Raw genomic sequence first — 26735 nt, forward strand, 5'->3', positions numbered from 1 at the left:
TCTCTCAAGTAGCCTTAACTAAATAAGAGAAACTGCATACCTCTAAGTTTTTTCAATAGGAGGATAAACAAAGAGCATGCTGTTGCAAGGAGGAAGTGCTATAGAAAAAAAGAGATTTGGTTCAGGGTCAATACCCATTCAAGAGGAAGAAGGAACTCAATTGTATTTTTTTAGTATGAGTTTATTTTAGCACAGATACCTATGTATTTCTAATCCATCAATTTCTTATTTAATCTAATCTTCTCATGCCTACCTCTTTTGAATTTTTTCACATTTTTGAGACTTTTCTCCAAACAGAGGAAGGAATCATTATAGTTTAATTATTTCAACTTACTCTTAAGATGTGTTATTTATAAACCAGCATTATGATTCATAATGTTGTATTAATATCTTTCAGTGTCAATCTTAAAAAGATTTCTTATACATAAAACATCAGTTTCCATCCTGTAGCTTTTTTACATTCAACACTGGGTTGTGAAAGTTGAATGGCAGTATTTAAAATCTAAGTTAAAATGAAACAAGTTGAAATGTTACTTTTATGACTAATGGCTAACCTATTAGGTGACTTTTTTAATGAACATTAGCAAAATAAATGTATTAGGTTCATGAGCTACTCTGAAATATAATTTTAAAAAGTGATTAATTATGAAAAGTTTTGCAATCATTGTATTCTAGAATGCTTTCACATGAGCATACTGGTTTTATAAATTAGACTACAAAATCTTATGGCCAAAACCTCCAAATAGGTATTTCTGGTACATTCAGGTCATGTTTTCAAATGTTACCACAATCAACAATATGTCAAACTTACTTTGCAAAATGCAAGCTCATATTTTATGTCTTCATAATCTTGCTCTTCAAGAAAAATACATTTCTTAAGTGTGTAGAATCAAATATTAAATAACAATAACATAATTTTAAAATATACAGGTAATCCTTCTTTAGCAACTGCCTTGGACAGCAACTGTTTGCAGTACAACAGTGATGAAAGGGTAACTTTGCTACCAATGCCCACATTTACAACCATCGTAGAGTCTCTCTCTCAGTCGTGTTTGCCATTACAGTCAGTTAGTACGCGTTGTCCTGTGTCTGATCCTTTTTTTTTCTTTTTCTCCTCTTTGCAGAGTGGAGAGATTGCCTAAACAAGCTCTCACTTCCTGAGCTGCATGTGCTAACTTATTAGCTGCTTATTAAGTTAATAAGCTCAGCTCTGTGATCTTAATTAATTGATTAGAACCCTCCCACTGCTGCCTGATACTGACAAGACCCTAATCAGTTTCACACTAAAGGCTTTTGTTTGCCTCCTAAGCAGCTCCTGGCTAGCCACAAGCACACTAGGCAAACAGTGGACACTAAAACATTCCTTTTGACATGTATTCCCCATTGTGCGTCTGCTTATTCTCTTGTAATCCTTTCCTCTCCAAAGAAGGTAAATACAAACATTAATTCCCTTCTTGCTAATTATTCCAGCGCTGAGTGAGCATTTCAAAGGATGGGGGAGCAGGAAAAAAGGGCTATAGAATTTGCCCTTTTACCCGGCTTCCTTGTGAGTTGAGTTCCAGAAACCTTCTCTACCATTTGGCCTCATCTGGCTGTTTGGAGTCATATCCTTCTGATGCTGTAAATCAAAGTAAAGCTGAAGTAAAATCGTAAGCACAGTTGCGGTCGTGTGATTTTCACTTAGCAACCACTTTGCTTAACGACCGAGTTGCCAAAACCAATTGCAGTTGCTAAATGAGGACTACCTGCAATTTTCCTGTTCACAATAGATCTGTTAAAGATGCTACAAATTATACTGAAAGATGTTTTAAAGCAATCAAAAGTGGGGGTGAGGGAGGGGGAATTGTGTTAACTAAGTTAAGTGAAGGGGAACTACCAGTACATTTCAGAGAAATAAACAGATGTGAGTGGAGAAAGAAGCACACAGAGTTTGATTTACAAATGATAAGAAGCCAATTATAAACATATAACTGGCTTATTATCATTTGTAAATAATACATAAATAGGTTTTAATTCTAATTCATCTAAAAATCAGGCATCATATCAGAACAGAAAATGAGTTGAATGAGATGAGTTTATAAGTTGTCTTAAATTAATAATTGTTCTCACCTTGATTTGTCTGTTGAAGTCACCACTACAAAATGTTTGCAAAGGAACACTGAACTTTCTCCAGCAAGGGTTTAAATTGTTCTTAATTACCTAAAATATTTTTTAAAAGATAATCACAATCAATGTATATTATGAAAGCAGAGTTTCCGAAGACTTTTTTTGGTCATGGTCACATTTGTCCAAGATAACCACAATGTTATCTTATGGTCTTGCATTTTTTTCTTAAATAACAATTGTATATGTTGTAAGTCAGCATTCCTTAAATTAATGAATTTATTTCATTTTCACATTCATACCTAAATAAATTTTCAATACGCACTTCAATTAATATTTCAGTACCACCATGGATGAAAGTTTTAACTGGGGAGCTCCCGGTGAGGATTAATGACAGTCTAATCGTCTCCAGAGGAGTGGAGACGGCACTGAAGTGGAGATGAGTGCCGAGAAGGCTAACACTGAACATTGTAATCTCTCTGAATAAAGGAGGCATCATGAAATAACCCACTTGTTCTCCAGACAGCCCCTCCCCACAGGTAAGCTGCAGATAGATGTTTTTGTGGCTCACTTGCAAGTTGAGCAGCTGGGAGACCTGGGATTCCATCTACATTCACAGCTGTGGTATAGCCTTTAAGGATAACAAGACCAGCCGAAACTCATTTCTTAGCCACATTTAGAATTAATTATTCTACAGACTGAGAGACATTTTCTTTTACAGCAGATAAGAATTCCTCTTGATGAGCCTCATTTTTGGGGGGACTACAAAATTAAAAGAAGATATAAAAAATAAAGAATATTTGGCAAAAAGCTCAACAAGGGATGATTTAAGAAAGCTTAAAACAAAACCTACCAAGGATCACAGAGAAACAAAAACAAATTATGAATGGACCTATAACAATAAGAGAAGTTTCCAAAGCTATAAAAAAGTTTAAATTAGGAAACGCACCTGGACCAGATGGACTATCGGGCTTTTACTATAAATGCTTTGAGAATGAACTTTAACAACCTTTACAAATACTATTTGAATTCTATTTTACAGGGAGGAAAGATGCCAGAGGCTTGGAAAAAGGCTAATATAGCACTAGTGCCTAAAGAGGGACAGGATTTGACTTTAATAAGAAGTTATAGACCAATATTGTTATTGAATAATGATTATAAGTTGTTCACAATGATTTTAGCTGATAGACTGAAAATAATTTTGCAAGAATTTATTCATGAAGACCAATGTGGATTTTTACCTAAAAGACAGTTAAAGGATAATATACTGTATTGGATATTTTAGAATATTTGGAACAATGTAATGAAAAACAAGCTGCACAGATCTTTCTGTATCTAGAGAAGGCTTTTGACAATTTGAATTGGACTTTCTTATTTAAAGTTTTGGAGGATATGAATTTTGGAGAGAATTTTATAAAATGGGTAAAGCTGATTTATACTTCACAGAAAGCACAAATTATTGTCAATGGTGATCTAACAAAACCATGCGAGATACAAAAAGGAACAAGGCAGGGTTGCCCACTGTCCCCTCTTTTGTTTATTCTGGTTCTTGAAATATTGAATATAGACATAAGACGAGAGGATTGCAGGAGTAAAAATTTAAAAAAGAGACAAGTACCTTTGCAGATGACTTGGTGCTGGTTTTGGAAGATCCTTTAAAGGGGGATATATCTAAATTTGTGTGGCAGGGGAAAAAATCATGAGTTAAATATAAGGTGTTGCAAGATGTAAAAGAAAGAGGTGGTTTGGGTTTACCTCATTTGAAATTATACTTTGCAGCTTGTTGTTTGGTTTAGATGAAAGAATGGATGTTGCTGAGGAACAGAAGACTTTTGGAGTTAGAAGGATATGGCCTGAGATTTGGGTGGCATGGATACTTATGGTACGAAAAAGCTAAGGTTAATGTAGATTTAAAAAATCATTTTGCTGGATGTGCCATATTAAGAATATGGAATAGATACAAACCCAGGTTGTGCCCAAAAATACCTTTATGGCTATCAGTACAAGAAGCATATTACAGAAGAGAAATGATAAGTAAACGCAAATGGCTAACTTACGATGAAATATTAGAATTTTGTCAAGGGGAATGTAAAATAAAGTCAAGAGGAGATTTGGTGGCAGAAGGATACATTTGTCAATGGTTTATTTATGTATAATTATCAGAAAGATTTAAGGTAGATAAAAGACGGCTTGGTTTTGAGTAATGTAAGACTGAGTTTGAAACAGAATTGCGTAGAAATGATGAAAATGTTATTGCTAAAATGTATAAACCTTTGCTGAAATTTGAAACAGAAGAAAAAGTGAAAGAATATATGATAAAGTGGGCTACAATTTTTGGTTATAATATTCAGATAGAACAATGGGAGAATATGTGGTTGAAAGGACTGAAAATTACACTATGTTACAATCTTAAAAGAGAATTTTTATAAAATTATGTTTCATTGGAAACTGTTTAGAATGTATAAAGGTACATTGAATTTATGTTGGAAACGTGAACAAGAAGAAGGGACTTTTTACCATGCTTGGTAGATGTATGAAAAATCCAGAAAGTTTTGGATTCAAATACATACACTAATTCAGAAGATTTTAAAGATTAATATACAACTGAAACCAGAAGTTTTTCTTTTGGAACTGACTGATAAACAGCTGGAAAAAAGTCATGGAACTTTATTTTTATACATGATAACTGCAGCGAGATTATTATATGCACAAAGGTGGAAAGATTCGGTATTACCCACAATGGAGGAATGGATGGTGAAGATGATGGAACTTGCAGAGATGGCCAAATTGACATCATTGATCAGAATAAAGACATTATCTAAGTTTATAGTTGACTGGAAACCTCATACAGTATAGACGTTTTGCATGATGAACTTATGACTTACGGTTTTTATGATTAAAAAAATAGATTATAGAAAAAAATGAAAATCATGATGCAACCATAGAATAAGAAGTAAATTTACATTTATACTTATAATTGCTGTAAAGAAAATTGGAAGCTACTTGTTTACAGTCAGGTCCAGAAATATTGGGACATCGACACAATTCTAACATCTTTGGCTCTATACACCACCACAATGGATTTGGAATGAAACAAACACAATGTGCTTTAACTGCAGACTGTCAGCTTTAATTTGACGGTATGTACATCCAACTCAGGTGAACGGTGTAGGAATTACAACAGTTTGCATATGTGCCTCCCACTTGTTAAGGGACCAAAAGTAATGGGACAGAATAATAATCATACATCAAACTTTCCCTTTTTAATACTTGGTTGCAAATCCGTTGCAGTCAATCACAGCCTGAAGCCTGGAACGCATAGACATCACCAGACGCTGGGTTTCATCCCTGGTGATGCTCTGCCAGGCCTCTACTGCAACTGTCTTCAGTTCCTGCTTGTTCTTGGGGCATTTTCCCTTCAGTTTTGTCTTCAGCAAGTGAAATGCATGCTCAATGGGATTCAGGTCAGGTGATTGACTTGGCCATTGCATAACATTCCACTTCTGTCCCTTCAAAAACTCTTTGGTTGCTTTTGCAGTATGCTTTGGGTCATTGTCCATCTGTACTGTGAAGCGCCGTCCAGTGAGTTCTGCAGCATTTAGCTGAATGTGAGCAGATAATATTGCCCGAAACACTACAGAATTCATCCTGCTGCTTTTGTCAGCAGTCACATCATCAATAAATACAAGAGAACCAGTTCCATTGGCAGCCATACATGCCCACACCATGACACTACCACCACCATGCTTCACTGATGAGGTGGTATGCTTAGGATCATGAGCATTTCCTTTCCTTCTCCATACTCTTCTCTTCCCATCACTCTGGTACAAGTTGATCTTGGTCTCATCTGTCCATAGGATGTTGTTCCAGAACTGTGAAGGCTTTTTTAGATGTCGTTTGGCAAACTCTAATCTGGCCTTCCTGTTTTTGAGGCTCACCAATGGTTTACATCTTGTGGTGAACCCTCTGTATTCACTCTGGTGAAGTCTTCTTTTGATTGTTGACTTTGACACACATACACCTACCTCCTGGAGAGTGTTCTTGATCTGGCCAACTGTTGTGAAGGGTGTTTTCTTCACCAGGGAATGAATTCTTTGGTCATCCACCACAGTTGTTTTCCGTTGTCTCCCGGGTCTTTTGGTGTTGCTGAGCTCACCGGTGCGTTCCTTCTTTTTGAGAATGTTCCAAACAGTTGTTTTGGCTACGCCTAATGTTCTTGCTATCTCTCTGATGGGTTTGTTTTGTTTCTTCAGCCTAATGATGGCTTGCTTCACTGATAGTGACAGCTCTTTGGATCTCATCTTGAGAGTTGACAGCAACAGATTCCAAATGCAAATAGCACACTTGAAATGAACTCTGGGCCTTTTATCTGCACATTGTAATTGGGGTACTGAGGGGATATCACACACCTGGCCATGGAACAGCTGAGAAGCCAATTGTCCCATTACTTTTGGTCCCTTAACAAGTGGGAGGCACATATGCAAACTGTTGTAATTCCTACACCGTTCACCTGAGTTGGATGTACATACCCTCAAATTAAAGCTGACAGACTGCAGTTAACACACATTGTGTTTGTTTCATTCCAAATCCATTGTGGTGGTGTATAGAGCCAAAGATGTTAGAATTGTGTCGATGTCCCAATATTTCTGGACCTGACTGTATATTTTCCTTTTTTTCTTTTTGCACTTTTGGCTTTGTTCTCTTTCTTTCTTTTCTTTATTCTATATATTAGTTTGTGTTAGTTTTTATCTTTCTTTATAAAAAAATTAATAGTTATATGAAAAAATGGAGGAAAAGTTTTAGCTGGCTAGAACTACAAGACTGGTCTGTGAAGCCCTCTATCAAACATCCCAACTGACTTGTTTATTGCTACCCAATGATTAAAAATCTGGGTCTGAAAAATTAGAATCAGAAATCTACTTTGCCTCTGAAAAGCTGCTCCTGATGTCCAGTGTAGAATGAAGTGAGATGGCTATGAGAGGCATTTCCCAAATCAATGAAAACATCTTCCTATGAGTTAGGAACTCTATTTGCACAAAGTGCTTATGTCTGACCTCTGCAAATAACAGATCAGTTTCACTGCTCAACTGATACTTAAAGGGGTGATCTAATGCTTTGGAAATAGCCTTGCCTGTCCAGGGTCAATCCAAACCTTACCTGGAGTCTACATTATAGACACCTAATACTTTTTTTTCTTTTAAAACTGTAGAGATTGCTTGCCTAGAATACTTTTGCATTATTTCTAAAGCTTCTTTGCATTTACAATTTGACTGAAGCCTATCCCTGCCCTTCCCATAGTCAAGTACTCCTGCTGGTTCTTGCATTGTCCAATCATTGGCCAAGAATCCCTGTGCCCATGATTTCACCTTACACCAAAGAGTGCAAGTAAGACAACCAAAGATGGTAGAAATCACTCTGATCTGAGAACAGGCCCCAATATCACTGAATGTGATACTCACCCTTCCTCCCCAGCAAGACATTTTACATAAATATGTGCCACAAGGACTTTTACTCTCCCTTCTCCTTTTTGTTGTCACAACTCCATCATTTGCAAGACACTGGAGCTTCAGAATAATAAAACAAGGCTGAAGCTCTGCAGAAACTTTTGAAGGAAGACATGGCAGGTTAAAAAAATCCATCCTACCTCAGGAGAAAAAAACCCTGTCCAAACCAGCCCTATTTGCACAATTTGAAACACTACCCAACTTCACACATAGACATGTAACTCCCCATTAATATATAACAGCTCTTGATGAACAAAGGTGGAATTGCTGGAAACCTTACCTCTGATCGGTACACAAGCTGCCATTTTCCACTATCACTCTGTTTATAGAATTCCAAAAATGGATCCGATTTGCCTAAAAAGTCCTGTATTGGGAAAATACTTTTATATATAGACATAAAAACAATAAAACATTTTATATAAAGCAATCCACTCTTCCAGTTACTTCTATTAAATACAAAACTTACGGTAAAACATAAAAAGATCTTTCATGAATTCAATGAAATGCTCCTAATTTCTGACTTGTAATTTTCTTTCACAGATTTCAGTACTTTTTTCATTTAACAGCCTAAAAATATTATATGGCCATACCTTGGGAATATGTTTAGTGCATTTTGCACTAAAATCCAAGTTAACAAGAGTTGCAATTATTATTTTCTAGTAAACCTACAGTCTGAAGTTTCCATCTATATTTACCTAAGATATTCATCAGTTGATACTGATGAAATTTCCTATTAACAGTTTCATTCAACTGTCAACTCTATCTTTGACTTTGAATGCAGAAGCTCATGTTTGTAACATCTAGCCTAATTTTTTTGCCCTTATTTTTACTTTTCTCTGCCTCTGGACTTTTGTTTGACTTCTTGTTTGAAAGAGGAAACCTTAAAGATATGCATACTCCTTTGTACTATCTTGGTTGATCCTACTTAAAATATTACCTGACTGTAGATTTTGAAATTTGGAATAGATTTTGGAATTGGAACATAGTTATGATAGCTTTTTATACTGTTTAGGAATTCATTCTTTTCAAGGAAACATTAAGAAAATTAGGCCTATCTTATGTTTTGGTAGATTCAATGTACAATTATTTCTTCCTTCATCTTTGTCTTCTTCCACATCTTAATTATTTCAATCTTTATCTATCCAAGAGACATTCAAGCTGCGCTCAGTTAGAAAAACTGGGTACCCATCTACTTATCTCTTGAGATTCAAGAGGTCATCTGTGAATTCATATATGTGTGATCTGTGCCTACACAGAACCATATTCAAGATCTTCGGATTTCTGGGAGGGGTTCTGTTTCTCCAATATTAACAGGGAGAGGGAGAGATGAGCCTCCTGTCTTCCCTCAGTTCCAATGGCTGCCAGTGAGGCTTCAAGGGGAATTTTCAAAGGGCGGCTTATGTGATGGGACTAGAAGTTACTAACAGCATCACTACTCTCCCAAAGGTTAAGTCTATAATGCCTCACAAACGTAAAAGCTGAGCCTATGTAACTGTTCTGCACAATTAAAAAATTGACATATTCCCAAGGAATGCAGAGGAGGCTGAGACTACTCTGGTAAAATGTCCTCTGATGAGAATAAGGCATCATTGTTTAGCTAGTTCATAAGCCAGACAGTCTGCACTATTCTTTTTTGAGAAACTGTAAAATGATAAGACTCATAAAGCTGAATGCAAAAATGTGGCCACCATCTAAGATAGAATATACAGTGGTGCTTTAAAATTGCGCACCCTTTTGAATGTTCAATATTTCTGTACAAACATGATCTGTTCTCCACACAAGTCCTAAAACTAGATGAAGAAAACTGTAAAGAGAAGCCAATTAAGCAACACTGTATGTGTTTTGCCTTCTAAATGTATTGTGAAGTATAAAAAAGAAAGAGAAGGAAAGTGAAGGAAGTCACCTAAATGACACTGAGTTGAACCCTGAGTTGAAGCTACAATCCAGGATAATGGGGGGGGGGGGGGGAGGAATCCCAGATAGGTGGTTTTCCTAGTGAAAAAGAAACATAATTCTAAATTATGCTAGGCCTATTCCACTCTTGCTGTAATACTTAGCACAGTTCATCCTGGACATTCCATAGGTATTGATGCATCCAATGTTGATTGTTCTTGATGCAGGTGCAGTGAAAGGAATCTTGGCAGAGTTACATGCCACTGTCCCTCAAAAGACAGAATCTTTCTTTGCAGTGTGACTGATGTAACCATGGATTTAAAAGTACTGTCATATATTAAGTTGCTGTTTCATCATGCAAGCAGTCTCTGCAAAAAGTACTTGGGATAGCTACCGCTTGTTAACTGGAAGTCTACAGAAGAAGGAAGCTCCCTCATGCTAGAGGTACTATGGCACTAGATGCATAACACTTGTACCCACTGAATCCAGTTTCCACCTTGCCTTATTTACTCAGGGAAGAAAAGCTGAGCTGGAAGTTGCCAAGGACTCCTGGGAGTGACTTTTGCCCATGCTGCTGACTTGCAACGTAACAATGTCCTGTACCAGATAAAGGGAAGGAAACTTTTCCTTTATCCAGTACAGGATATTGATATGTGGCCAGCCAGCAGCATGGAAGGAGGACTGATTTATTCCAGTGCTAACAGCATTGGAATAATAAACGGTAGAAGTAGTATTGCATATAACCTCAAACACTAGGTCTAGGCCTGTTGCCTCACTTCCATGTCCAAAAAATGAGACATATGGATTGCCTCCTCTAAAGAAAAGCAGAAGAGCTGTGATGGGGAAATAGGGCCCTTGTCTCCAACTTCACCACTGGTGAGTCAATGTAGACTACCTCAGTTCTGAGATGAGGGATTCTGACTCATAGTCATCTTCACCAATAAGTTCTGGAGGTCCATTCTTGAATAGAAGTGAAGACTCAGATGGACGATCAGAAGGTGATTTCAAAGGGGCAGACCAATGTTTGAAACCAGAAGAGGCCTGTGAGCATATGCAGCAGCAGCTTGGCACCTATAAGCTATTGCATCAGATGATCAAGGTGAGCACAGATGACTTTTGCAGATTGCGGATACATCTTATCTGGCAGCCAAGAGGCAAAAGCTAAACACTTAGAGTTATATTCCTAGGGCTGGACCCAGTCCCTAATATGCATTTCTGGTATCAGTAGCTGATGATCTGAATACAGAAGGTACTTAAGTTCTATATATAGTTTATATAGTTTATTTTATTCCAGGTATGAGTGATACCTGAAGCATCCATTTGAGAGAAATCTAGTTCCACAAGAAGTACAAAGAGAGTAATGTGAGAAAACAGTTGGCATATGAGCCTTTTGAGTGAATTAATCCTGAAGACAAAGGATGGAGCTGAGAAGATAGAGAATTCAAGGGAGACTTGCTCTGCAGCTTGAATTTTACCCTAAGAAACAGAGTTGCTCTTTGATTATTTGATGAAAATAAATGTAAGAAACTAGAAAGGAAAGTATACCAGTTATATAGGAATGTCATATGTTGAAATCATTAGTACTGAGGAAGGAAACTGCAGCTGTGGAGCTGAAAGTACTGGTGGTACAGACAGTGATATCAAGGTTGAAGACGATCTTCATGCCTTGGAGTTTTAGGGATCTGAGTGTTAGAAACATGCTGAAATCAAGTCAGGGTTTATCCAACGGCATCAAGCACCTGGGGAGCAGAGAATTAAATATCTCTTTACAGGACAACTTCTTTCAGGGATCTGGAACACAGCCAAAAGGGTGTGATCTGTTTTGTAAAATCTAAACAGAAGAGCACATCTCAACAATATGGCTGTCGCCCAAGAAGAAGTCCAAGTCTGTCAGACGGTGCAAGTTTTCAAACCATGGCCTTTCACATCATATGCAAACCAGGCCAAGGAGCTGCAATTGCATCAAAATACAAAGGAACACAAAGGAAAATAAAAATGGAGAGAGAGAGAGAGTGCGCGAGAGAGAGAGAGAGCGTGAGAGAAAGAAAAGAGAGAGAGAGAAGAGAGAGAGAGAGAAGAGAGAAAGATGGAATAAAGCAGGCAAACTTAATACTACCTCTAAAATATTCTAACAGTGCTCACTCTGGAAAATGAAAAAGGACTAAGGGAAGGGACCAGCCATGCTCATATATATGGTTTGTACTAGAGAGGCCAAAAATTTCATGACAGTGAAAAACATTATACATTCAAATTTAAGGTTAATCTCTGCACTGTGGAATTATGTTGATATACTAAACATGACCACCTGAAAATTTGAAGTTAGTATTTTTCTAATAAAGAGATGTAAGAGACTATAACAAAATTGGATTTTCTAGGTATATAAATAATATTCTTTTCTATACACATATTAATTTTTGAAATATGTCATTATCTGCCAGTGCTTAGCAAAGTAGTTGAATCGATCTTGTCTGGAAACACTGATAGATTAAAAGTGTAATGTTATGTGCATAGCCTTCAGTTCCTTTTATTCCCATCTTCTACTTAGGCCTGACCCAAATTTATAATTATGTCCAAGCCCCAAACTGTGATTAAAGAAAACAAAAAAAGCTGGGATACCATTATTTGAAATTCACTTGCTTTTCTTCCCCAATTATTAACCAGTTGCCCAGATTCACTGCCCTGTTTGCAGAGTTATAATAATAGCTAATACCAGTCAGTTCAAGTGTTAACAGAAACCAGAGTTCTGACATCTTCCCCACAGCTGTGCTGAAGAGCAGAATCTCTGAACCTATCTTGAGTACAATTTTTCAGATTATTTATTATTAAAGATGCATTTTACTGAAGACAAGAGCTTTCAGAATCTCATTTCCCACAGGTAGCTTTGTACTCAAAGCTGAATTTACAAAATGCCTGTTCAGTCTTAAAGCGAAACACTTCTTAAGTAAATTACCCTTCCCTTCTGCTAATATGAAGGAGAACAAGCATATCATCCAATATTCTTTTGGGCTGAGAGAGAGTCACCCAGTGGTGTTCATGCCTAAGGGAAGCCTAGAACCCATAATCTCCTGGTTTCTAGGCCAGCACCGTAACCGCTACCCCACACTGGCTCTCTACAACTGTTCTAAAGAATTAGAATATGACTGAACTACTAGAATAATTTTTTTACACTTATTTTACCTTTTTGTCTAAATTCCGAGCTTCAACATCAATAGAAACAACTCTGGTATCTTTAATCTCTTCTGCACAAATCTGCAGGTTGAAGGAAATTTTGTTTTAGTAGTCTTGGGAAACACCCTATTATTGCAGAATATTTGTTTGAAAGTTAGTTTGGAAACAAAAGTTATAAACAAAACAATGGATACATCACAAATAGCTTAACTGAAGGAAAAAATGTTTAAGATACATTCCGCTCTAGAACAAACAGGTGTGTAATTTAACCCATATATTCACAAGAAATTATAACTGAGCTTTTCTTTTACCGTAATAATGCCTTTTCCTGCAGGCTTTCCTTTCTTCAACATTAAAGACTGAACAAGTATTTTACTTGATACAATCTAAAATATAAATTGCATACATTACTCAAATTATACAAGAAAAATTTGTCTTATAATTATTTATACTGTAAAAATCTGGGCTTCATTAATCCTTCCCAATAAAAGATTACATTGTATGCTAATTTTATAAGAAAATGCTGCTTGGGGAGCAGGGCAGGACAATTTATAATAAGCAGGGATTCTCAAACTATGGGTTTAGATGTCCAGGAGGTCTGAATAACTTAGAGGGGCGGTCCCAATTTTTATTTAAAATACTTATTTAGGCTTGTGCAGTCAACATGGGAAAACTGTCAAAGTTTATTCTAGACTTAGCTCCTTATTTTAACTGTGCAAGCCAGAAGTAGATAACTGTGGTCCTGCAAAATCTGAGGACCTGTGTGATATATGTTTAAATCTAATTATTAAAAGTAAGCGGTATATTTATTTGTTACCCAATTCCAATTAAATAATTTGATTTATTCATGGGAGAGACACACAAGTTCATTTAGCATTTTAGGGATTTGTGGTAGGAAATTTTGAGAATTGTTTGAGATCAAACAATTTTTACTTATAAAATTGCTATTACTTATAAATTATCAAAGTGAAAAAGAGAAATAATTGGCTATACAATTGTTTAAGGATTCTGCCAGATACTATCCAACAAAAAGACCCAGGAAGTCTAATATCCTCTTTCTGTTCAACCAGAATAAAAAACAGAAGGAAGAGAATAATTATTTATATATTTTCTTAACTTAAAGCTTCTGTAAATTAGTATCTCCTTTTATTTATGCACTACCAACAAAAAATAAATCTAAACTGTTACTTAATATTTTATATAGTAGTGGTCATAGTTGTTTACAGTACCTGACCCAGGGTACATTCAGCTCCTCCAAGGTAATCATCATCACTTAAGTCATATGACTTATTATCAATATCATATATACCAAATTTCAGCTTCTGAACTTTCTCAAAATAGTAGTCAATTAGCAGCTTTTTTGAAAATTGAGGATTCTGGCAATTCTTTATTTTTTCAGTTCGATCCAACTATGACAAGAAAAAAGAAAAAGCATTGCTTAACACTTACACAATCCAGTGTGAACAAAACAGATTCCTATATAACATTCCCCTGTGGCTCCATTTGACTTGATCAGTAGTGTGAGGTAAGTTGACATCCAAGGAAGCTTGTCTGCTTTTCTGATATTTTTGCTCAGAAGCAAAAATGTTCCAGAAAATCATGATGCCCTTTTTCTATACATACTTAAAAAGCATGCCTCACTCACAATAATGAATATTCTATAGTTTTCTACAACACCCATCTCCAAGCTTTCAATCTTTCCATTTCCATTTTAGCAGAAAACCAGATTTTATATAATCAAATTAACATAAATTATGTGTAACTATATTGGTCCATTATAAAAACCTATGCTATAGAACAGAAATATTTTGAATAGGACCAACTTGTGAGTGAACAAGATGTTGTGTTTACATAATTCTATTTCAAGCAGGATATTAAATAAACCAGCATCTTTGTATGTGTATGAATGTTAAAAAAGGAAAAAGAAGAAAAAGAAAAAACATAGTCTTTGAGACATCATGTCCAGTATTTTTCTACATAATGCTGGAAAAAGTTGGAAGGAAAGCAAAGAAGAGTTCAACCAGCAGCAAGGTGAATGGACTGTATTACAACTGTGATGGGTGCAGAGTTAGGTTTGGGAAGACCTAAAGAGCCAGGTTGGGGTCAGATCATCCTGGAGAAGGTTTATCTATGTAGTTGCTAAAAAAGTTCTTGCAACATGCTATATCCAAATGCAGCTTCAAAGAATCAAAGGGAATAAATTAAATGCAATAACGATACGTTCAATGTTACAAAGAAAATGTATATTATATGCAGATAAAACCACTATGTATGGAATCCAAAGAACATAGTAAGAGATTTCCTTTCTCATTACAGTCCATTTCCTTCTCCCAACTCAAACTATTCTTTAACAAGAAGCAAAATCATTTAATAAATGTTAATTGAAACAGTGCTAAATAAAAATATGTACTAATAAAACTCATTTTGCGATCATTTAATCATGTTTGTGGTTGTTTAGGGGAACTGAAAGTCAGTGGATTTACCACCAAACTTGCCAAAAATAATTCCTTAGAATTGTTTCCACTGAAGTTAATATCTAAACATATTTAGAACCAATTTATATCAGTAGGCTTTACCTATATCTGGGAACTTTACTACCCCTAAAATTCCTTACTTCAGTCCACTGATCGCCACCAACATTTTGAAGCAAGACACACAGAGGATCAGATTTTGAGCCAACATCTTTGTCAATCAGGTTGTCACAGGATATGGACAGTTCCACCTTGGTCACACAGTGAGCCATCTACAAACAGATTGAAAACGAAATAATGAATAGTTATTAAATGATATATTCAATATATTATGCATATAGAATCTGGATTGATTTATATATCAACGTATTTGTTGATAATGTTCTTCATTAGTTTTGTATTGGTTTCTTATTGTTGCTACTCTTCTAGCATTTAAATGAACCATAGAGTGGAATACAAATTTTAACAATGCTTGAGAATTCGGTTGAATACCACTCCATATGTACAGCCAAGTCTTCTTCATCAAAACATATCTATACTAGTATGAAAATAACCATGCAGCCATCATACTTAGCAAGATAAACATGTATTTAAACAGGCAAAATATACCAAATACCAAATGTAACTATCTGCATATTGCTTTCATACTAATCCCTTCACAACAACTCTTTTACAAACAAAACAGTAGATACCACTTAAGTTTTTATAAACAGATAAAAGTTCAGATAACATTACTCATAAGTTTTTCTTCCTAATGTAAATATGATTAAAAAGTGAAAGAGAACTAAATGATTGGGACTACTTTAGCAGTCCCATATAACACCAAGAGAAGAAAACAAAAATTGCACTGTTGCAGATTGCGAAATACATGCTCATATCAATAATGAGCGGAATGCTAATCTATTCAGTTTCTGCTATAACAGTTTTGCCACGCCACTCCTAGATTCTCAAAATATTGATACCAGATCAGTTTCAGGCACATCAGACTGGGTATACCAATACAAAGCAGACCACATCCTGAATACACAGACACATAAAATATAAATGCAACTACGCTTTGTCTACATTCAGCCCTGAATCTGAACAGCCACAGAAAGAATATGAAATAGTTTTTGCATACTTAAACAATACATAGGAATTTCAGTTTATTCAAGTATTAATATATACAGCTAGATTTTTTTCAGTCCGAGAGAGACAGACAATAATACATTCTCCAAATAAAACTGTATAACACATATCACATGAAGAATCTGTTAGTGATATTTCAACAGTTATTTACAATAACCTTATATTGATGAATAACTGAAATATTTTATCCCCTTCTTTGAAAAGACACATTTAATTTTAAAAATCCTTTCATTGGAGAATTAGACCCCAATATCTAATTCAATATTAGACAACAGCAAAAACCAAAGAATTTGGAAAATATCTAACTTGATATCTGAAAGCTATTGCAAATGTCCAATTCTTCTCTAATATAAGAAAAAGTTTAAGCCAAAGAATATTAGCTTCAAGTACTTAAACACCAAATGACACTTACATGCATACAATGGGAGACGTGAACAGTCAACTGCTTTATGTAATCTCCAAAGCACAGTGTGAATGGTAAGCTTGAATATCAACCAGCTTATATAAGAGAGCCTGCAGTAACATGCTGATAATACTGTAAAATGTGCTATTGTCAGTACTAACATGCTGACAATACTTTGTACTAAAATAAGAAAAAGAAATATTCTCTTAAGGGTTGCCAGTTCATAATGCAGCAGAAACCAGAGCAAACAAGAGACACCCTGTCAGATCTAGAAATTTAAAATCTAGCAGTTTTAGATTTAGTTTTATAAATTAAAAGCTCCTTCTTTTAATTTATAATTTCCAACTAGTTCCATAAGTTTACTTTTTCTTGCCAGTTGAGCAATTTCTTGCTCTACCACTTTGCTCCATTATATTTATTTTTTTCTTCCATTTCATTAGGTGCCAGTTTACTAATCCACTGCCAACTTTGTATCATGATTTTTGGCTATTCTGTCCTCCTTAACATACTTTTCAATTTTTCCTTTTCTCCCAATTCTCTGTCTTTTCTTAAAATGCTTTCTAATAATTCTCTTTGACTTCTGCTTTCAGTTCATTGCCTATCCCTGTCTTACCTTCAGTCAACTTTCCTGTGGGACTACTGATTATAAGCAGTTGATGCAACAGGCACTTTTGTCACACCCAAGGCTACCACTGTTAGAGGTACTTGCTGCTTACATAAGCAGAACCACTGACCATAAGAAGACAGTATGACTTTTTACTTAGGACATAGGGACAGTTAATATGTTACTGTGTGGGAAAGTTCAGTCTGCCTCTTTCCATGGTTTTTGAGTCACATCATTATCAATTCATTTTTGGATGTTATTCACTAAAGGCACTAATGCAATGGATCCCACTCCTTCTGTTGGCTAAAGCCTTCTCAATTGCCCAGTCAACAGAAAATAGTATGATGGGGACCAAAAAAAAAAAAATGCAATGTGCAGAACACTCCAAATGCCAAGTGGAAGAACAGTAGAGGGCATCATGCTGTGCTCTCAGAGACCACTAACTGCTGCCCTTAAAGTAGAGTAGCATATATTAAAGCTACGGGATAGCAATGCCACATCAACCCATTCTGGGTGCACAGCAAGGGCACATTGTATGGACAAGATTCAGAGCAGCATACTCTTCTTCAAACTCCAGCGAGGGATGGAGGTACAGCTGCTGGGTAGATTTGCCCCTAGTCTTACTATCCTAGCATGCCCATATAAGATACTACTACTCTCATAATCTATGAGGTTTTAACTGTAACCAGGCTAGTATTCCTCCAAAGAAACTCAACTGTCAGCATTTCTTGCTGCAGGCTTTGTTCCCTGAGCAGCTATAATGTCCATGAACATTCTATGCCGAATCAGTTCCTCATCAAAAGCTTTGCTGCCACAAGCATAATATAATTCAGATCTGACCAGATAAACAATAATTTGTGACAACTATCAGATATGCAAATATGGAAAAACGAGATTGAAACTGGACAGTAGGAATCAGTACAGTATACACATCTTCTATACCTAAAACAAGTAGCGCTTTTATTTACTGAGTAACAAACTTCTAACATTCTTTTACAGACTGGTGTGCATTCCTAATTCTCTCCATTCACACTGTGAAACCAATAACAGCATATATTCACATTCACAACAAAGTGTGTATTGCAGTATTACCCTACAGTAGTGTGGTGACATCACCAAGTCCATGATTATCGCTTCTTGCAACAGATTAGCTACATACTGAGAATGGAGGAGGCCGTAACATTGACAGGGATGACACTTGGAAATGAAAAAAACAGAAAGCAAAGGCCAGGCAAGGTGCTAAAAATGAGAGAAGCAGGGAATAGCATGGAGGAGGCATTGAGGAAACAGAAAACACAATAATTAGAGCTGGCTTTTCATTTGAAAGGATCCTTTCATTTGTCTCCCACCCCCACTCGGCTTATATCAGTGGGTTTACCTGAAACTGCGGTGCTATTGAGCAGTATCAATGTCAGGTGGCTTGACATCAGTATTTAATTTACAGTACCATCTGTCCAAAAGCTACTTCAAGAGAATCCAGGAAATGAAGATATTTATACTAAATCATCTGGTAGTTTTAGTGACCATCCGCAAGTGCCCAAAGCTACAAACAACAATGCAAGGACTGCAAAATGTGTATACATTTGCCTCTTACTATGTATACACCTATCTGGGCTACGAAAAAACCAGATATTAGATGGAACCCTGTTACAAAATCATGACCTGTTGAAAAGGTGAAGACTCACTCAAGCAAAGCATGGCTCCTGGTGGCTGCATAAACAGAGTTTTCTTCGGCAGCAATACAGAAGTGGCTTGCCACTGCCTTTTTCTGGAAAATTTGCTCAACTTCTTAAGCTAGTCCTGGGATTTCCTGGTGGTCTTCCATTCAAGTGCTAATCAGTACTTACGTTTTTTTTACAGTTCAGGCAAGATTAGCTAGATGGTGTGTTAGCTTTATTCTGTAGGTCTCCACGCCTGATGGCTCAACTTAGATTTTACAGTATGAAGATTTCTGGCAAAATTTTATCCTATGCTTCCTGGTGGGAGTAGACTGAGTGAAGCTTGCCTTTTGTAACCCATATTGAACTTGCCAGTTAAAACACCACCATCCTTTCAAGAAACTTGTACCTTTGGAATCACCAACACTGCCCCCCCATCTTATTTAGATTGTAAAGGGAGGTGTATATTTAAGCTTCTAGTGGGCCCACCCGTACCAAACTGTTTTTCATTTGCTGCAGCATGTTAGTATAGCCTTCTCCAACCTTAACCTCTCTAGATGTAATCCTGGGCACTCCAACCAGCAGGACGAATGGTCAGGAACAAGAGCAGTTCAAGACATTTCGAAAAGCTCAAGTTGAGGAAGGCAATACTAACATACTAATCCAATGATGTAACAGTACACTGAGAGAGACCTAAGTAAATGAGCAAGCAAATAAGAAGCTTTTTAGTCTGACTGCTACTACACATGTAAACTGCAAACAATAGCAAATAGTAGTAAAGGAACACAAAGGTCTGCCTAAGTTTATGATTATATGTGTTGCATGACCATGATGGACTTACTCTGGATGTCTAAAGAGTTTACACTCATGACAGTTAAAAGCTATTGCAATGTAAAAGGTATTTACATTTGACTATATGGTTCAAATAGTTCAAAATAAGTCCCCCTAAGCTATACATTACATGGACCCTTACTGCATGTATACATTATTGGAAGGGGGTTAATTCCTGAAGATTGACATCTATGTAACCTTCAGTGTGACTTACAGTAAAAGATCAAAATTTGGAAGAAACATCTCATATTCTCTTTTGTTATAGCCATGTGTTTTCATTTTCTGCATGATAATCACTAGAAACATTAACAGCAGTCCAATTTGTATCTATTCATGTAAATACCACAAGACTCAGTGGGACTCCCAAGTGTGTGTGGGACTGAAGCATCACAGTCTAATCCTACACATAACTGTCAAAATTCCTATTGCATTCAGTAACTCTCAGGTAAGAATGCACAGAATTATATCTTAAATCTCTGTTCTCCTCACCTCCCACTTCCTCCTGGTTGCTATGCTACCCTTAAATTTAAAGCTCCCTATTTTGCATAAAAAAAGAAAATAGCCACACAAACTAGCACATGGATACTACTACTAGACCACAGGAATGTGACACATTATTCATTATGGGTATAACAATGAACTAGTTCTCAGGGATGACACAACGTATGTTCAGCCACAGCACCATCCCAATAACCCATGGGAAAACACTGGGACTTGATTTGTACTTTACATTTTTAATGTTTAGGAACTCAGTGGGGGAAAAAAGTATGTGTATATAAAATAATACTTGAACTAGAGAAAGGACTGCTGTTATCTGTTATGGATTGGGTATTCTATTGCCCAGTCACAGCTACATTAATATTCCTGCTTTCTCAATAGTTTTCTATGGATAGTAATCATTTGGATTTGGATCATTAATATACACTTATTCCTATAGTTGGCACTGCTTATAATTATCAGCCATGATTGTAGCTTCATCAATTATATACTAAAAAACAGAGCAGACTACTTGGTCCCCCCAAACAGGCTCCAAAACAATTATACAAAATAATGTCTGGCATTTCATATTGTACCTTGGATTTAGCAATAAGGTTTTAAAAAAAAAAATTAAACCTTTCTAAGATGGTAGGCTGCAGTCTCTTTAATTCATGTTTCATCTGATCAGGTTTCTCTTCCTTCCTTTCTTATATTAAGATACAAGTGATATAACCAGCAAAGCAATTTCATCAGATGTATCCTGTTATATGCTATATGGTACCATGTTGCTAAGTCTGGTGGGAAGGGAAGATAGTCTCACATATTTGAAGAGACATTCCCTATGAGTAATAAAATAGCAGGTTGGGTGAAATGCAGAACTAGAAAAAATTCATGATGTGAATACAATTATTTTATTTTACACTGGAGTAAGAGGTCACAAAGAGATGATTTCTGATCAGTAATTTAAAAACTACGTTTTTTAAAAATTACATTTAAGGATGTAACAGTAAGTCTCCCACAGCTTTGTTTCTAACCATTATCTGTAGGCTTCAAATCATATTATGCTAGAAAAAAGGAAATCTGACACAGGAAATCATGATTTTGTGCAAAAAAAAAAAAAAAAAGCAGTATTGTTATGGTTTTCTATTCTATCCAACAATGAATTATATGGAATGGAAAGATTCATCCTTAGCTCCAAATTACAGGACAGATACCTCTTAATACAAAGGAATGGGCAAATGAAATTCTGAGTTCCCTATTCTGCATCAATACTTTACACTATAACTTATTACAATATGATTAGGGTATTCCAAATGATGTAAGATAGTCTTTGTTAATTGTGCGAAGAATGCAACAGGTTATTTCTATGCAATGAGTTAGAGAAACTTCTGCAGGTGGGATTGCATCTAGATAATACATTATCATGAAAATAGGAGAAATTAACAATAAGAAATTGTTGATGACAGAATAAACAAAAATATTTTAAAAACATCCTTAAAAGTATGTAAGGGCTTTAATGTTTAGAAATATGGGCAGAATCCAACATCACACAAGCAGCAAGCTATTTCTCCAATGTTTTCTCCTCCCTCCACCCATAGTCTTTCATGTATTATCCAGACATACCATGTAGCACAAGCAGCAGGATGTTTGTTTTCCTGAACAGGAGATAAAGCAAAATCAGGGTTATGCTTCTGTTCTGTTTTTCCATCCAGCGCTGCTGTCATGCAGATAACACACGTTGGAAAAGATGCATTCTATAAAGACTGGGATCCCCAACGTGGCAGTTTTATTCCTCAGTATATATCAAGCCCCCTGCTTCACTTTTTGTTAAATTTTAAGTAAAATTAAAAATGAAGTTGGCATACTGTACTGCAAAACAAAGTGCCAGTTTTTGTAACTGTATTTTTCTCCAAAAATGTTTTTCAATTTCATGTTAATATCCTGTTATTAGAAAATAATGAGCGGCTGCAAATATGCTCACCTGCCAGGAAAAAATAAACAAACTAGCAGCAAATATACTGGAGGTTAGCAGCAAATATATTGGAGGTTAAAGAGGGGAGGAAAGAGTATATAATACAAATATAATAAATTGGTGTTTCTTAACTAGCCAAAGCAGTGTTAGCCATTTTGGACATGGTCAAGTCTGCTATGACAGCCATTTTCTGACCTCTACAACATGCTTTCAGAATACTGAGTAAGTCCATTTACTGGATGTTAGAATAGCATGCATTTATGGAATTTGACCAATACACATTTTTTTTAAAAAAAGTTGGTAACCACTAACTGAACAGTGCTTTGGAGAGATTGTGTGCCCATTTCTAGCTATAACACTTTTCTTGATTACAAAAATCTTAAAGGTACTTGGCTATACTTCCCATATATTTTTATGCACTTATTTAAAATATTCATATATCTGGGACTTCCGGGAGAGGTATGGAGAACTAAAGATGTCTCCCCAAAAGTGGAGCTGATGACTGTGGCAAAGTCCAAGGAACTGGTGAGTAGACCTGTCCCTTGGAACCTCTCCAGATAAGGAGAGGATGGGAGATTGCCCACATGTGCTCCAGATGGCTGCTCCTCACAAACAGACCACAAGACAAGAGTTTTCTATGGGTTTCAGCACCAAGAAATGAAGGGATCGGCCATCTTGTTTGTAACCACAGCAGAGCCTTTTAAAGGACACCAAGTACACAAGCCTCACTTTCAGAAATTGCCTATTAACCATCTTAAAGCTATTAGAGGCCTTTGGAACAAGAAGTCTGAAAAGTCATTGGGTGAGTTTATCTTCAACTCTGAACAAAAGAAAAATTATAAGCTTAAGAAATTAAAGAATTTGAAATAAAGAGCAACAAAAAAAAAAGATTTTGATCTAAGAAAGTTATAAATGGACTAAGGGTCCAGCTAAATTTGGAATATTGACTTTACTAAAAGATTTTGGAATTAACTATAAAAAATACATAGCTTCTTGTGGGAAACAGACTTATTTTGGCTATCTTGGCTATTTTAAGTCGTAACAAAGATAAGTTACTTTATGAATTTAGAAACTGGACATTAGAGGGGACTAAAGATTCTAAGCAGAAGGAAAAAAAAAATACAAGCCTGTTCTTGATGTCAGTTAATACTGGGCCTTCCAAAATGACACAAAATGTTGTAATATTGAAAACAATATCAACACTGTCAGTAATGATGTCTGCTTTTATGGATAGATTATGTACAAAAGATGTTAATGAAGGAAATGGCAGATGTGGAACAAATTTTATCTGACAAGACAAAGTACCGAAAGTAGAACTACAAATGATGGGCCAAGAGAATGAATTAAAATTAACTTTGATAAAAATTAAAGGGGAAATACAAATAATAAATGAAGAGACCTGGAAAATGTTTTCTTATTGGATCTACAACAGAGGCTTGTTAAAGCCTTGAAGAAATCTGTGAAATGGGATAAAGAAGAATGGAAGAGGAATCAAATTCTACGGCAATACTGTATTTGATTGAATTAAAGATTAAGTGTGATGGAATGGTTTGATGAAGGCCTCTCTTGGGGAGATAAGCATTTCCTTAGCCCCCAACAGGAGTATGGGAAGGTTAAGATGATGAGACTGGCACCACCCTAAGGAATTCAGAGTGTTTTGGCTTGCTGGCTTGGGAAGTTTAGATTCAGTCTGGAGAGATTGATGTCAGGTTCAGCCCAAAAAACTCCACGAAACAGTACAGACACAGTTCTGTTGTGTTTATTATCTTCCACCTCAAAGATAGAATCTCTCCAGATTGAATCTAAACTTCCCAAGCCAGCAAGCCAAAACACCGTGAATTCCTTAGGGTGGTGCCAGTCTCATCTTCTTAACCTTCCCGCACTCCTGTTGGGGGCTAAGGAAATGCTTATCTCCCTGAGCGCGGCCTTCATCAAACCATTCCATCACATTAAGACAGTTAGAAGGGAAGGAATATATAGGTGGTTTATTTGATCAGGTTAAAATATGATTATTTTTTTTTGGCAAAGTTCTGGCAATCCTTTATGGACTTTTTGCTAACACCAGGATTGAAAAGTTGATGTTTTATGGATTTGCTTATAGAATAAGGGATCGGATATGTAATGAAGAGATATCTGTTTGTAACCTTATAAGGGGTGAAGAGGTACTGAATTTGTTTATACTTGTGATGAAGGCTGGAAGTCACTTCTTTATATCTTTTTTCTTCTTTTTTCTTTTTTCCTCCACTTTTTCTTTTTTTCTATTCGCTTCTTTCTCTAGCTTGTATATTTTTACTATTGTAATCAAAATTGTTAATAAAAAATACATTTAAAAAAGTCATATTCCTATCTTCTGCTGAAGTACCTAAGGCAGCTAACAAGATTATAGTCATATTCATTGTTCAAGCTAGTGAGAGTTCCAAGGCCCAAATACAGTGTTTGAAACCTACTGTCTAAGGCCATATTCTAAACTAGCTTCATAGCTTGTTGATATAGTTTTTTGTCTTATGATATATTAAGCAAAGTGTCATTTGGCAGCCCTGCATTTTTTGTTCATTTCCATTTAATACTTACCATATATACTCATGTATAAGCCATCCACAGATAAGACAACTCTCAAATTTTTAACCAAAATATCATGAAAAACGTGCCACCTGCAGATAAGCCAACTCACATTTTTCATGGTTATTTTGGTTAAAAATGCAAGGGCCTACTCATCCACAGATGCACTTATTTGTGAGCATATACAGGAAATACTGATACTTTTAAAAAGTACTGTATTACCATATATACTCACTGATAAGCCCATCCATGGGTAAGCCAAACCCGATTTTTGGAGGTATATCTTGACACCTAAAATTCTCAGCTTATCTGTGAGTATATACAGTAGTTAGAATGTATTAAGGGGATAAAATATATGAAGCATCAGTTCCTTTAAACTAGGTTAAAAATATTATTTGAAAGTTTAGTTACATATAGATACAAGAATAGAACTATATTGCTTGACCTCAGAAATGGTGATGTTTTCTGAAACTAGTGAATTACTTCCAATGAATCTGCAACCAAATGCAGCAAATACCTGCCAATTCTTTCTCAACTGTTATGCATTACTTTACATTTAGTAATCAGAAGTTTAATTTCCTTTATTCGACTTTATTTGAAATAATTTTTTAAAAGATTTTGGTTTATATATGAAACATATTTCCTGTATTGCATTCATTTTCCAAAACTAAAAAGCAGGAAAGGCATAGTAATTCTGAGGTATTTTATGTATTCATGTATCACCAGAATACAAAATCTATCAGTGACAGATTATTACTCAGATTGGCAGAACAGTGAAAACACCTACAGAACAAGTAAAGATCTCAAAATGTTTCAATTCATACTTTTATTTTACAGAGGTTTATTTGAGCCTTTAAACAAATTCCCAGTATACGAGATGGATAGCTTCTTTGTTTGGCAAATCAATGCACTATTGTAAATTCTCTCCATTATACCTGAATGTCACTGCCATAAGATAATTTCAATTAAACATAAAACAGATATATTAATTGTTGGATTCCTTAGATATATTAAAAATGGAATATTTACATGATCAACTGGTTTTGACTGAAACCTTTCCTTAACTACATCCTATTGTAGATCTTTTTCGATCAGCCAGGTTGGCCAGGTGCTGCCACCTGCTGTGCATCCCTGAATTAATAGTAAATATTTCTTACGAAACTACTTAGAACTTTTCTCAATTCTGATTTTCAATTACATTTCCTACCATGATGATGACCAGTTTTAATTCTCATCTGATTACTTTCAGCAAATCCAGAGTTATGTCTGTTTGCAATGAATTTAGTATTTTACATCAATTTCTTTTATAACTTTGGAATGAAATTTATTCTGTCCAGCTGCATTAGTAATATATAATAGCTTCAAGAACCCGATGTAAATAGCTGGATAGTTAAACTTTCACCATTGCATTCTTACGTGGTTTTTAAATATATATATATTATTTCTACTGAAGTCAGCAATATCCTTATAGTATACTTGTTTGGCTAGATTTATGTTTTTTCATTTGTACACACATCTGAAAAATAGTTTTTACATAACATACTGTTATTCTGATCTTTCAAACTTTTTTCTATTTTTTGTTATTCCCAAACTTGTATAGCATATGTATGTTACATACGTATATATGTACATATTACACATGTAGTTTTGTAATAAATATGTAGTTTTGTAATAAATTTTAATATCATTGAAATTTTGTAATTAATATGTAGATATGTAATTACATATCTCCTATTCAAGAAAATGAGGCAGCAAAAGTACTAAGAAGATATTCCCCATGTAAAGCTCTTCTACTTAAGATACATTAATATATACAGCTTAAATTCCACTTTTATTATCTAGAAATATTTAACTAGTTTTCCATATAGGAGATAAGTCTGGATTTAAAAATGAGTGTCTATTACTATTTATAAAATTTAATAACCCAACTGAGATTGTTAACTATACAATCCCCATCACTGAAC

General features: G+C 35.5%; 1 protein-coding gene across 1 annotated transcript in view; it reads right to left on the reverse strand.

Moving 5' to 3' along the window:
• The window catches only part of CPNE1 (copine 1), a 63907-nt gene that overhangs the window by 15172 nt on the left and 22000 nt on the right, over nt 1-26735 (reverse strand). The window contains exons 3-8 of the mRNA XM_007429027.4: nt 15283-15411; nt 13898-14077; nt 12980-13054; nt 12678-12749; nt 7888-7971; nt 2110-2199 (exon numbers count right to left, since the gene is read on the reverse strand). Of these exons, the coding sequence (XP_007429089.1) occupies nt 2110-2199; nt 7888-7971; nt 12678-12749; nt 12980-13054; nt 13898-14077; nt 15283-15411 (630 nt within the window). The remainder of the gene's footprint in view (nt 1-2109; nt 2200-7887; nt 7972-12677; nt 12750-12979; nt 13055-13897; nt 14078-15282; nt 15412-26735) is intronic.

This window comes from Python bivittatus, unplaced genomic scaffold (assembly GCF_059951505.1).
Source record: "Python bivittatus isolate LINGU-HERP-01145 unplaced genomic scaffold, Pbiv_v1 ctg000700_np1212, whole genome shotgun sequence".
Classification (NCBI taxonomy): Eukaryota; Metazoa; Chordata; class Lepidosauria; order Squamata; family Pythonidae; genus Python; species Python bivittatus.